Source organism: Muntiacus reevesi, chromosome 9, assembly GCF_963930625.1.
Source record: "Muntiacus reevesi chromosome 9, mMunRee1.1, whole genome shotgun sequence".
In the NCBI taxonomy this organism is placed as follows: Eukaryota; Metazoa; Chordata; class Mammalia; order Artiodactyla; family Cervidae; genus Muntiacus; species Muntiacus reevesi.
In genome coordinates, this window is record NC_089257.1 from 85,669,972 (window position 1) to 85,684,295 (window position 14,324).

The 14,324-nt window shown below is 39.8% G+C and overlaps 1 protein-coding gene across 2 annotated transcripts in view; it reads right to left on the reverse strand.

Annotated features, from left to right (window-relative positions):
• Positions 1-14,324, reverse strand: part of PDGFD (platelet derived growth factor D) — a 263,650-nt gene that overhangs the window by 70,167 nt on the left and 179,159 nt on the right. For both annotated transcript variants that reach the window (XM_065945262.1, XM_065945261.1), the window contains exon 3: positions 13,669-13,849. In XM_065945262.1, coding sequence (XP_065801334.1) covers positions 13,669-13,849 — 181 coding nt within the window. The remainder of the gene's footprint in view (positions 1-13,668; positions 13,850-14,324) is intronic.

The following is a 14,324-nucleotide window of genomic DNA, read 5'->3' on the forward strand; positions in this document are numbered from 1 at the left end:
GCACAGTATTTTGTAGCTGAGGAAGGGATATCTTTCTACAAGAGTGACATCATCAAGTAACTTTTAAACTACAAATATACTACTAAATTTAGAATCTTCACATTAAAGCTATAGTTCAAGATATTTTGCTGAGTAGTTCAAGAGGGATGAAGAGAATATACATTTAATGTAGTTTAGCAGAACAGGGCTATTAGGTTTTGGCTTTCTCTCCTCTCAACTCTGCCTCAGGGTGTGGGTTTACTTGGAAACGGAATCATTCAGCAGAACTGTTCCTAGGCCTGACCTTACTCCAAGTCCCCAGTGCTTGTCAGGTTCCAACATGCTATAGAGACTGCTGTGTCCCCCCAAAATTAATATGTTGCAACTTAAACCTCAATGTGATAGTTTCAGTCAGTGGGGCCTTTGGGAGGTGAGTAGGTCATGAAGGGGGAGATCTCATGAACGGGATTAGTGTTCTTATATTAATAAAAGAGACCCCAGAGACCTCTCTGCCCACTTTTGCAATGTGAGGTCATAGCAAAAAGAAGACTGTCTCTGAACCAGGAAGCAGGCTCTCACCAGACACTGAGTCTCCTCGTGCCATGAACTTGGACATCCCAGCCTCCAAAACTGTGAAAAATAAATTTCTGTTTCTTATAAGCCACCCAGGCTATAATATTCTGTTATGACAACCCAGATGAACTAAGGCACAGAATCTCTTAAAGGACCTGGGATATACTTAATTGGATGCTAATTCTCCAAAGACATTTAGATGGTAACTAATAAAAATAGTTCCATCTGTTGTACATAGTTTATCAAGCCCATATATTTGAAAGGCAATCCTCAGGCAGATCTATGATGCATGTGGTTTCTTTTCATTTTATGAATTAAGAAACAGCAGCTTGGACAGTTTGAATGATGCGTCCTAGGTTTCATAAATACATCAATTCATAGATTTGAATTTGAGTGTTTCTGACTCATATATCCTCAAATCTGTATAAGAAACCTCAAAAAACAACAAATAAATAGTTCTGGAATATATTTAAAACCTGGAAAGCTCCTGAGGCCTCAGCAAAGACCCTTGGTGGGACAGACATCAGGACCTCAAAGACCTTTCCACAATTAATAAGAAGTCCTGATGGGCTTTCCAGATGGGCTCAGCAGTAAATAACTCACCTGCCAATGCAGGAGATGCTGGTTTAATCTCTCCAGGGTCAGGAAGATCCCTGGAGGTAGAAATGGCAACTCACAACAGTGTTCTTACTTGAGAAATCCTATGGACAGAGGAGCCTGGTGGATGACAATCCATGGGGTCGCCAAAAGTCAGATATGACTCAGCAGCTGAGAGCAGGAGAGCATACAAGCAGTCCTGAGTTTTGCAAGGCTCCTGACTTTCTTCATGAGGTAGGACAGCTCAGAAGCTGCATCAGTGGAGAATCTGAACCATGTCTGCCATGGTATCAGTATTACATAGTCTGATATAAGAAATGCTGAGGTCAGGCTGTTACACATGCAATTACATCCTCCTTGAGTTTAAAATATAGCAAAGGCAGATTTTAGAATAAGAATACCTGGTTCCATTCCACAATTGCCCTGACATTTGACCCCTCTAGTGGCCACTACTCCTCCATTCACACCCCTACTCCTTCCAGTGCCCAGTGAATCTTGGACCAAACCACTGAGCGTCGTTGGTAAATTGATATGATTATAACAATAGAGTGAGAGCAAGCGAGTTTTTCTGGCTTCCTAAGTCTGAAAAAAGACAATCAGTTGTCTCTTTCTAGATCATTGGGGATTGCTTTTATATTGAGTTGGCCAAAAAGTTCATTTAGGCTTTTTTCTAGCAGCCTATGCAACAACCCAAACCAACTTTTTGGCCAATCCAATATGTTGCTTCTACTCCAAGCGATCAGATGCATCACAAGTGCTCAATGAATGTTTGTTGGTTCAGCTCAATGGAACATGTTAAGACCTACTTGGTACGATGCCCTGTGAGAGACCTACTGAAATAAGGTCCTCCCAACCCTCCAGGAGCTTTCACTCCAATGGAGACGCTGAGACCTGTGCATAGGTTTCTATGTGTTAAGAAAACAGCTGGAAAGAAAGATCCAAAATATTCACAGTGGTTGTACTTGATGATGGGAGCTATTCATAGGTTTTAATTTTCATTTTTACTTTTCTTTGTATTTTCAAAAACAGCTGGGATCTCTACACATTACTTCTTCTTTGAAAAACCATAATGTTGATAAAGACTAGCAAGATGGGTGCCTGACAAAGGGAAGGCATATTTGTGGGTGAGGAGCTAAGGACAAGTGGTATCTTTGACATGAATATGTCTGACAGAGGGAGGGGGGCTTGGATTCTTGAGGAAATATCCATGGGAAAGTTAACTGCAGAGATTAGGGGAGGACAATCGTGAAGTGTGGACTGCCTGGTCATACGGCTGCAGGTCTGCACTGAGCAATCCGAGGAAGGAGAGGCCAGAACCGAAGCTAGAGCGTGAGTAGGATCAGAACACAGAAGGCTCGGTGTCTAAGTAAGGCATCTGCACAATACTCCATAGGAAACTGCAAATCATTCACAAGTTTTCAGCTGGAAGTGCCCTGATTACAGCTCTGTTTCTTCCTCTGGCAGTCACATGCAATAGAGACGGAAGGCAGGGAGATGGGAGGCAGGAGACCAGTCAGGAAGCTGGGTGAGCAGGGCCCAGCCAAGGAGCACTGATCACCTGATCATGTATTCATGTCTGTCTCTTTTTCCATGCCTTTTCAATCTCTCTTTTAATTTTTTTTTTCTTGCCTGGCTCCTATTTTCAATTGCAAAATAAGGGAAGAGTCACTTTGAATACATAACTCAATTTTCTCACAGGTGAAAGAAGCAATGTTGAATGAAGGTCAGCCTTAATCTGCGATGTTCCCACTGATAAAGGGATGTTAGGAGTGGTTATTTTCAAGGCTAAATGAATGCTGTCTGTATGATTGATTAATCATTCTTTGGTTCACCTGGGAGAGAAGACTGGCGTCTCCCCAGTGTTCCAGGAATCTTCAATTTCCCAGACGGAATGGCTGATTCCTATATAGAGGAAGGGGGTTGCCCAGTTCTCCTTAGGACCAGAGGTGGGTAGGACTGAGTCCCCAAGGACTGTTACCAAAGATGACTGATTAAAACACACACACACATACACACACACACACACAAATCACTGTGGGTTTGGACCCTTCAGGGGCACAAAGAGTTTTGTTTGCTCTTCTGGAGGAGAAGCACTTCTCTCCATGTTCTTGCCTCAGCCCGCAGATATAAAGACACTACCAGGCATTTTTGTTTTTCTCCTTCATAGATTCCTTCCCTTCATGACTTCTTTCATCTCCCCTGCCTTCGTCATCTCCATTCTCTCTCCCCTCTTCTCTCTGGGGTGGCCTGTTTCTGATGTTAGCCCCTGGAAAGGGTCTCAGCTCTCATCCACTCCATCTGCTCAGCGTAGCTGGGCCTGGTGTCAGCTGGCCTTCCTCAGCGCCTGCTCCCCACTGTTGGAGGCTATCTGTAACCAGGCCTGTCATCTTCCATGCAGCTGGAGGGGCATGTCAGTACATCCCCTAGAGCCTGGAAAGAATCCGTGACTCTGAATTTGTATCACAGTACTGGTGCACCCATATTTTGGCACTGGGTCACAGCCAAGTTCTCCACTCTAGTTTTACAAGTAAGTCCTGAGCTTTGGCATTTTATGGACCACCATGAATAAAGTTGCTTCTTTGATCATCTTTTGACTTCTGTTTTCTGGGCTTCCCAGGTGACTCTAGTGGTTAAAAAAAAACAAAAACAAAAACAAAAACAAAAAACACCCACCGGCCAATGCAGGAGAAGTAAGAGATGTGGGTTTGATCCCTGGAATGGGAAGATCTCTTGAAGAAAGCCATGACAACCCACTCCAGTATTCTTGCCTGCAGAATCCCGTGGACAGAGGAGACTGGAGGCTACAATCTATACGGTTGCAAAAAGTCAGACATGACTGAAACGACTTAGCATGCATGCATGCATCTCCTTTCTACTGGTAAGAATAAAGAAAGGTAGTAAATGCTTAGCAGCCTCAAGCTGAAACCCTTTGAATTAGCTCATCAGAATACTCTGAGATGCCTGGCTTCTCTGACTTCATGCTTTTGTTTAGGCAGCATTCTCTTCTCAGGGTCTGCGCCCCTCCCTGACCCAGTCCAGTGAAGTGTAGTGGAACACGCCACCCTCAAATATGCCACTTTGGTCTAAGAATTATATTGAGCTGAAGGCAACTGAGAAGCAGGCTCAGGAAAGGTCTCTGTTCTCCCCTTATGTGCCTAGAAGCATATAAGTTCATAAAGGTTGCATCTCTCCCCTCATCAGAGACAACTCTACACCCTTAGCAGCCTAGTGAGGCACCAGAGGAATCCACATAACAGACTTATCTCACTAATCCTTTGCTTCCATTTGTTCTCCCATGTATTTGCCTTTCCAAAATTCTCTGCCCTAGAATCTTCAAAGTCCTTTTCCATTGTCTTGTGGCTTCTCTGAAAATGTATTATCCTTTGGTTAAAATGTTATATAAGCCCAGGTTCTAACCACCACTCTGAGTTACTCCTCACTGAGTGCTCCCACATGTGTGTGAGATGTATGTGTGAATAATCTGTTTGCGTCTTTCTTGTTCATTTGGTTTCTGTCAGTCTAATTTACACAGTTCAAAACAGAACCTAGGAAGGTAGAGGAAAAAAAGCTTTTTTTTTCTTTCCTTATAGCAGCAAGTCCCATTTTTTGTGAGATTAAGAGTTCTTCTTCCTTGTGTGCCCAGAATATTCCATGCACATTTCATCACTGCAATTCACAGTGTTTTATAATTAATATGTCTTTCTCCCTCAAAGGAATATAATTTTCTTCTTATTATCCACAGTAAGTTCTCAGAATTATCTGTTGAAGTGACAAGTGAACATTAGGTAGAGATATTTTCTTACTGAGATTCACGTCTTCAAAGCTTTTTAAGAAAGAACTACTGCTCTGCTTTAAGCATATTTTTAATACGCAAATAACTCTCTAATATAATTGAATAGCTTTTTCCTTCTTCAACTTTCTCACTTTCTTCATCTACCAAAATATTAGTACACCAAAAAGCACAATTATAGAGAAAAAATGATATGTATATAAAGAGGTCCAGTTATTTAATATCAGTGCATCTTTATGATTTTCAAGGATAAAATTTTACTTGTGGCAAGTCCGTATAACTTAATACTAGATAAACAGGACACTGGACTGTCCAAGTGTCATTAAACAGCATCCCTTGCAAAGTTGGAGATGTGTTTACTCGGCACCTGGGGAGTCATCTGCTCATGTGATTAGTGCATGGGTTTTATGAGGAAAATTAATTACAGTAATAAAGCACTATTTCAAACATGGCTTATGTTGGGGAGGACTAGCCAACATGGAAGAAAACATTCCCCAAATCAGAGAACATGCAGAGGCAATATGTGTGGGGTCTGAACTGCATCTAAGGGTGATCACAAATAAGATTTAGGGGGTTTCCCTGGTACTCCGTGCAAACTTTAGATATATTTATTTTTCTTTGGATAGGGTTCACAGCTTTCATATCTCTTGGATAACACATATGTGCGAGCTCTGTGATCACAAACTCACAAGCTGTGTTCACTGTTTCACTAGAAAAGTTACCCAGCCTGAGTTCACCGCCTCACTTATAAAAGAAGAGGGTTGGTCTAAGCACTGGTTCTTTAAGAGTCTGTATTTTTCTTACAATCAATCTTCATGCAATGCACGGTTTAATAGCAACAGATTATAATATGCCACATGCTGCATTAAACACTTCGCATACATTGTCCTGTATATTTACTTCTCACAATTACCCAAAGAGTTATATGCTTTTATTATTATAATATATATATTTTTTATCATCATCATCATCAGGATTGTGTCTACCAAACTGTAAGTTCTACGAGGATAGGAACCTTGTTGTGTTTTGTTCGCTACCCAGTATTTATCAAAGTGCATGAAAAATAATAGGTGCCCAATAAAAAGTCCTTTGAATAATGCATTGAAACGAATATACAACTAGCAAAATTGCCCTGAATTCCACAGGGGAAAATACTATCATAGGGTTTCATTCTACCTCACTTTCTTGTCTTTTCCTGCCTCCTTAATCCTGTTTTTATCTAACCCCTCCTCTTCTGCTTCCCACCCCATCTGCAAGAGCCCACTTCCCTTTATTCTTCTCAAATTCTCATTTGCTTCTAGACCTAGCCATACGCTGTGTTAAATTATCCTTTGCCCCAGGACTATATTGAATTTTGCTCTTTACTCTCTTAAGAACTCAATCAAAGTTCTCATTATGTATTCAGGTTTTCTGAAGGCAAGTTGATTAAAATAACTGATTCACTTAACCTTCCCAATGAGACTCCTAGTTTATCAAAAAATGATCTCTGTAATTGGTGAAATTTTAGAACATCTGTAAAACTTTAAATTAGAATACTTATCTACCTTCGCCTAAGAAATGTTGCAATGACAAGACTCTGGCCTTAGGAATGATTGCTTCGACAAAAATCCTTTGATGCTCCTGGACTTGCCAACTTGGCATTCTGCTGCTATGACCTTCAGTTGGGACCTTGGGGGTATGTGTGTACTATCCTGTCTGACACAGACCATGACCCTGGGTTTTCTTTCTGCTCCACACTTTCTTATCTTGATACTTTCTTAGTATCTGCCCTGAGCTAACTCTCTGATTTTAGCTACCTCACCTGGTCTAAGTACTAAAAGATTTGAGAAACATACAAAATAGGATGGGCTCAGATGAGGATAAGAAAACCTTCTGACACTTGACTGAGAGAGGAATCAGCTACTGTTTTACTTCCCTCTCTTATATTTGCCTCCTTACATTGGCTGGAATCCCAAGATGCCAAGAGATTCACTGCTATCAAAGAAAAGACTCTTCTGTTTTCTGTTTCAGGGTTCAGCATTCGCTGTCTTTTTTCTTGAAGCATTTCTCCCATACTTGCCCATGGTGTTGGTGCTGCTGGCTCCTCTTTTGGTATCAACTCAAACTTTACATACACAGATGTCCTTTGACTCTCTAAGTGAAGTGGGTCTTTTTCTAGTCATCCTCTGTTACAATATTCTCTTGTATCCTCTTTCTAGTTACTATTGAACCTCAAAAAATTTATGTTTGTGTATATGTATTTACTTTCTTATTTACGTAAATGTTTATTGTTTGTTTCCACCAGACCACCTGATCTGCCTGCTGAGAAACCTGTACGCAGGTCAAGAAGCAACAGTTAGAACCGGACATGGAACAATGAACTGGTTCAAAATTGGGAAAGGAGTACAAGGTTGTATATTGTCACCCTGCTTATTTAACTTACATGCAGAGTACATCATGTGGAATGCCAGGCTGAATGAAGCACAAGCTGGAATCAAGATTGTTTGGAGAAACAGTGATAACCTCAGATATGCAGATGACACAACCCTTATGGCAGAAAGCTAAGAGGAAGTAAAGAGTCTCTTGATGAAGGTGAAAGAGGACAATGAAAAAGTTCCTTAAAACTCAACATTCAAAAAAAACACTAAAATCATGGCATCCGGATCCATCACTTGACGGCAGATAGATGGGGAAACAACGGAAACAGTGACAGATTTTATTTTCTTGGGCTCCAAAATCATTGCAGATGGTGACTGCAGCCAAGAAATTAAAATGCTTGCTCATTGTAAGAAAAGTTATGGCAAACCTAGACAGCATATTAAAAAGCAGAGACAGTGCCAACAAAGTACAGTCAAGGCTATGGTTTTTCCGGTAGTCATGGATGGATGAGAGAGCTGGACCATAAAGAAGTCTGAGCGATGAAAAACTGCTGCTTTTGAACTGCAGTGTTGGAGAAGAGTCTGGAGAGTCCCTTGCACTTCAAGGAGAGCAAGCCAGTCCATCCTAAAGGAAATAAACCCTGAATTGGAAGGACAGATGCTGAAGCTGAAACTCCAATACTTTTTTGCCACGTGATGTATAGAGCTAACTCATTAGAATAGACCCTGATGCTGGGAAAGATTGAAGGCAGAGGAGAAGGGGATGATAGAGGATGAGACGGTTGGATGGCATCACCGACTCGGTGGACATGAGTTTGAGTAAACTGCGGGAGATGGCGATGGACAGGGAAGCCTGGCGTGCTGCAGTCCAGCGGGTTTCAAAGAGTCGGACACGACTGAGCGACTGAGTGGCAACAACTATGTGAGATCCTGAGGACAGAGATCTGCCTGTCTTTCTCACAGCTCTATCTCCAGGACCCTAGACTGAGCTTGGTCTAGCATACAGTATGCATTTGATAAATAATACTGCATCTCTATGTTGCCAAACCTTCAGTAGGATACACTGAAATGAAGCTGAGGGAAACAGGATCTGCCATGTGACCACCATCCTCATCTTGACAACCCTTTGCTCTACATACAGTCCTGGCTGATGTGGTAGAACAACCAGGGATGTTCAAAAACCTTCAACAACTTTTATCTGACAATGGAAATAAATATGGAATGTTCACATTTTGTAGAGAAAGTGAATGAGGTCCTTTAATTTCTAGCTTTGAGAATTTAGTTTATAGGAATAATAATGAATTGCCCATCATTATTTTGTTTTTGTTTTACCGACTGGTAAGTTCTAGGTGAGCAAAATTAGAATCTGTGAAAGCTCTTATAAATCAGAATCTTTGTTATTAACTCATTGGCCTTATTCTTCCTTTTTCTTTGCATTCTCATCTTCTTTACCATCCCCTTCCCTTTCTGCATCTATTTTAAACAATTATTTATAATGCAAAACCATGATTCATGTGGAGCTTAAACCTCAATGGAAATTTTAACTGCTACTTGAAGTTGATTCAAACTACAGAGGTACATAGCTAAATAACACATAAAATTGCTTTTTTATCTTAGAAAATGTTTATAATGTATTATTAAATTCAATTTAAAAAATAAACTAGAGTTTGTTAATAAAACAAAAATGGGCTAGCTTTCAAGTAATTTAATTTTTACTTTAATATTTAATATTTTAATGTTTTAAGTCATCTATATTTCAATACAAGTTTTAAAAATAATTTTTTGAATTAAAATATACTTTTCATTAAACACGGGCTTCCCTGGTGGCTCAGATGGTAAAAGCGTCTGCCTACAATGCGGGAGACCTGGGTTTGATCCCTGAGCCAGGAAGATCCCCTGGAGAAGGAAATGGCAACCCATTCCAGTATTCTTGCCTGGAAAATCTCATGGATGGGTGAGCCTGGGGGGCTATAGTCCATGGGAGCGCAAAGAATCAGACATGACTGAGCGACTTCACTTTCACTTTCATTAAAAACATATATACAAATAAAAAGCTTTTTAAATGCTTGTCACAATATGAAATAAAATGCTTTTACTTTGGAGGTTGGAAGTGAATTATGGTCAGAGGTATGTGTATATGTGCATACACACACAATGACAATGGGGCTGTTTGTACAGGTCTGCCAAGTTCACTTATCACCTGATGATACATTAATAATTAGACCAGTGATAATGATAACAATAAGAGCAGTAGATATTTGTGTAATTTTACTAAGTTCCAGGCAGGGTGCTTTACAAAAGTTACTTAGCTTAACCCAGTAACTAGTTAATTGTATGTCAGGCAGCATGATCACAATCTTACAGATGACAAAACTGAGCCTTTGCTCAGTAAGAAGCAGAGCTGAAATTCACACACATGCTTGCAGACATCTTTGCACACCACACGCTTGGAGTCTAATAATTGACACCTTCCCAATAATCTACTTAATGGTCTTCAAAAAGAGATTCCTAACAACCCAGTCAATCCATTCATTCCCCAACAAACTAAATTTGCAATGGCAGAGCCTAATTTATTTAGACAAACACATTTTGCTAACAGTTTGATAACATTATCCGTTGTGCTTCATTATGCTCTCTGATGGCATCTGTTGTTTTTACTGTGCTGTGTGGTCCGTCGTGTCCGACTCTTTGCGACCCCGTGGACTATAGCCCATCAGACTCCTCTGTCCATGGAATTTGCCAGGCAAGAATCCTGGAGTGGGTTTCCACATCCTACTCCAGGGGATCTTCCCAACCCAGAGACTGAACACACGTCTCTTGCACCTCCTGCATTGACAGGCAGACTCTTTACTGCTGTGGCACCTGGGAAGCCCTGATGGTTAACTATCCTCCTCAACTGAGTGAAATTAGGCAAGAAAACTCAGTAGGAGAGAAAAAATTGAAATATGAAATTGAATCATTTTCTCAGTAGGAGTCAATTCAACAAACATCATAACTAGCCATGTATAAGGTACTGGGTAGAATACACACAGGACACTTGTCCTACCCTCAAACAGTTCATTGCTATCAATTATATCTGGAGGAGACACACACACACACACTTAGTGATGGCAGAGATAGGATCATTATCACCATTATTTATTGAGCACTTCCACTACATCCTATGTGCTATTGTAAGTATTTGCTATTAATTTAAAATCTCACATCACCTCCAATTATTATCCCCATTTTATGTGTATAAAACTAAAAGGTAAGAGACTCATTCTATATCACACATTAATAGTTGGGGAAACATTCTTTGAATTGAAATATGCTTTATGGCAATGTAGTCCCCTATGGCTGTGCTGCCTTGCCCTAGGAAAGTCTGTGATAGGTGTTGGAAAAAAAGATAGATGGTTGAATTAGCACATCAGACAAAATTGTAGCAATTGTAAGAATAATTGCTAACCAAAACTAAGTGATCGTGATGTTACCCCACACTAAGTGATCGTGATGTTACCCCACTAGTCAGTCTCCCACACTTTGCTGGAGTGAAAAATAGACTAAAAATTACACCATACTTATTCTAAAAATGTTACAAGCATGAACCATGTAGATGTGATTCTAGCGCAGTGGACTCTTTTGGTCCTGGGCACCTGTAACTTACAGCCTCCAGGGATGCCCTTGAACAACTGGAGAGTCATGAGGTAGGAAGAAGAGAGGTGTCTGATGGAAGGCTGAGAAGTGGAAAGGTGGAGATGAGAAGGGAGGTGGTTTTGACCTATCCAAATAGCTATGTGCCATTTTCTAAGATCACGGGGATTGCTCAGGAACTATCAGTCCAAATTTCCCCAGCACCTGCCATGGCTTAAAGGAGGAATCGCAAAACAGCTGTCTCCAAATTCGAGGGGCTTTGTAGGTCTGTCCAACATTTTAAAATTCATTATTTAAATACACCTAAAGAAGGCTTGTCATTTTTTTCTAGTTTCATGAGATATAATTGACATATAGCACTGTATAATGTGGGCAGCATAATGATATGACTTGCTATTTTTAATCCCGCTGTCTCCCTCTAATTTTACACAGGGCTCACTGAGAGTTTTAAGTCTGAACTCTGTAGCCTTTGATTTCATAAACTCTGCTTTAAAGTTTCTCCAAGAAAAATTTAAACATGAATAAAATGACCTTTCCAAAACATTGCTCAAGCCATAAATGATCCCTGTTGAACAAGGTTCAAATAGAAGAGTTTATCAAAAAGTCCCACAGATCTAGAGCTTATATACACCTGAAGGTTATGCCCACTCTATCTTGGAATTCAGCCACTAAAGCACTTTGGCCCTAATTGATCATATTTAGTGCCAGAAGCCTATTAGGAGCGAAAAGAGAGATGAAGCTATTTGCAATAAATGCAGACCAAGAGGCTGCTATAACAAAAAAAGGTACGACAACCATCATTTCTATAAAACACAACTGAATGTACTGGTGGAGGTGAATAAGTAAGTGAGTGGAGTTATGCCAAAGAGTTACATCCAAGCTACAGTCTGTCCAATATTCCACTTAACAGCAGCCAGGAAATGAGTGATGAGCCTTCACTATAAGCCAGAACACCTCAAACGAAAATATTCCCTTTTCCTTAAATCCACATCTGCACTGCCTTTTTCAACGAAAAGGAGTTATTTTGCCTTAAAGACATAATATTAGAGTTAGCATGTTTCTAACTGACTTATGGATCATTTAACTTAGTCATAACCAAAGCTTCACAAAAAGCATATACATGAGCACTAACAGGCCTTGATATGTTGAGGGAATAAAACAGGTCCTTAACTAAGCCATTCTGCCACATCACCACTCCAACATGCTGAGACCACTTTGTCCATGAAAAATTGAGAACAGATGCATCACCGAACACATTAAAAGCAAAGAAATGCAGAAACCAAAGGTTCATACTTCCATTTTAATGCTGAGCAGCACTGCATGAGTATGCAATAATGTATATCACGCTTGATGGATTATTCCCAAATTAAAGCAGAACCAGGATTACCACATGCTATTTTTCATTTATAGTATTCTGATGTTGAATTCACTTAGTATTTAATAACTCATCATAATGCAAAAAAAGAAAGAGAAGAAACCACATTAGATTTGAAAAAAATCAAGATTTTTTTCCTACTCTAAATTTAACTCATAAGAGGAAAAAACCCACAAATTGACTCCATTTGTAATTCTGTGTTCTATTTGGCAACCACATTTTGAAAAGGGATAACTTTTGAATTAAACTGAATGAGAGTTAATGATGCTGCCAGGTGAGCAAGAGGCAATATGCTATGAACGACCCAAGGATTCAGAGATATTTAATCTATCCTAAAGGTAATGCATAGGCAAAATTATCCCAATTTCTCCCTGAGCTTCATCTGCAACACCCAGTCCTTCTGTCTTATTACTCATCATTAGTTGTTACTGCTTTTTAACTGCCATTTCTACCAGACTATCGACTCCAGGAGGTTCAAGAACCCTGTCTTCTTGCTCAGCTTTTATCTACTACACCTATCAGAGTGTCTGATCATAAGCAGGAACTTTACCTGTGTGTGTATGCTCAGCTGCTTTGTGGCCCCATGGACTGTAGCCCGCCAGGCTCCTCTGTCCATGGAATTTTTCAGGCAAGAATATTGGAGTGGGTTGGCATTTCCTCCTCCAAGGAACTTTATATTGTTTTACTAATGAATGACTGAATAAAGAAGATCCATGACCATGTATGACCCAACAACTAGACTTAACTACAAGGTAGATTATACCTCAATATGAGGTTGAACATCTTCTAACAGAAGCATTTAAAGTTTAAAATTGCTGCTGAGGTGCTTAAGCAGACGTGAGAGCAAAAATAAACATGGGTTGAGTAAGCAAAAATCAACCTTTGGGTCCTGAATTATATTCCAATCTTTAAGATGCTTGCTAACTCTGAGGTTCTATGATTATAATATAGATCATTCCCAAATTTGGGTCATAATTTAACCTAAAATCACTGGAACTCTTCTGTGATTTGGATTACATAGAAAATTTCTCAAATATCACATAACTTCTCTTTGGCTGTACATTTATTTTGCTGAATCAAAGGGAAAATGGTATATGCTTTACTGTAAACAATTTTACTTTTTCTATTCACTGTGCTTTCTTTCAAAATGCTTGGGCCCCAAGCATTGATTTAACAGATCTAAAATGGCATTCCTCACTAAAGAAAGTTTTAACATTTTGGCCACAAGGCAGGGACAAAGCATACCACAGACAATTAACACAGTCCGTTCAGTTTCACACCACTGAATTTAATCACAGAAAATCATCTCTAAACTTCATTTAACCAGTGTCTGCTTTTAATCATAAGGTGGTTAAGCTACTTACCACAAAAGAATAATAAATCTTGAATCCAGGTTTAGCCACAAAGTAGTCATCAGACTTGAACGTTATTTTAATCTGGTTTGTTCTTGAAGTTATCCTTGGAGGAACTTCCTTGTGTCCACACCATCGTCCTCTAATAACAGTACTGGTTTCAGATATGTCTTCAACTTCTACAAAATCATACCTGGTACCAATTTAACATAAATAAGCTTTGATTAAAATAGACTTTGAAATTCATACTTTCATTGAGAAATTAAAAGTAACATGTGATTTCTCATGACCTATTATCTGAAATGAAGTTTAGAAGAAAAACCAGCTCTTTGGATTTCTCAAATTCAAACTTCAACAATCTATTCTGAGGAAAAACTTTTATACACCTTCAGCCTATCCTCCTTGAGTGAGTGAAAGTTGCTCAGTCATGTCCGACTCTTTGTGACCCCATGGACTGTAGCCCACCAGGCTCCTCTGTCCATGTGATTCTCCAGGCCAGAATACTAGAGTGGGTTGCCATGCCCTCCTCCAGGGGAACTTCCCAACCCAGGGATCAAAACCCAGGTCTTCTGAATTGCAGGGAGATTCTTTTTTTTTTTTTAATTGGAGGCTCCAATTCTAGTGGCTTTTGCCATAAACTGACATGAATCCGCCACAAGTGTACATGT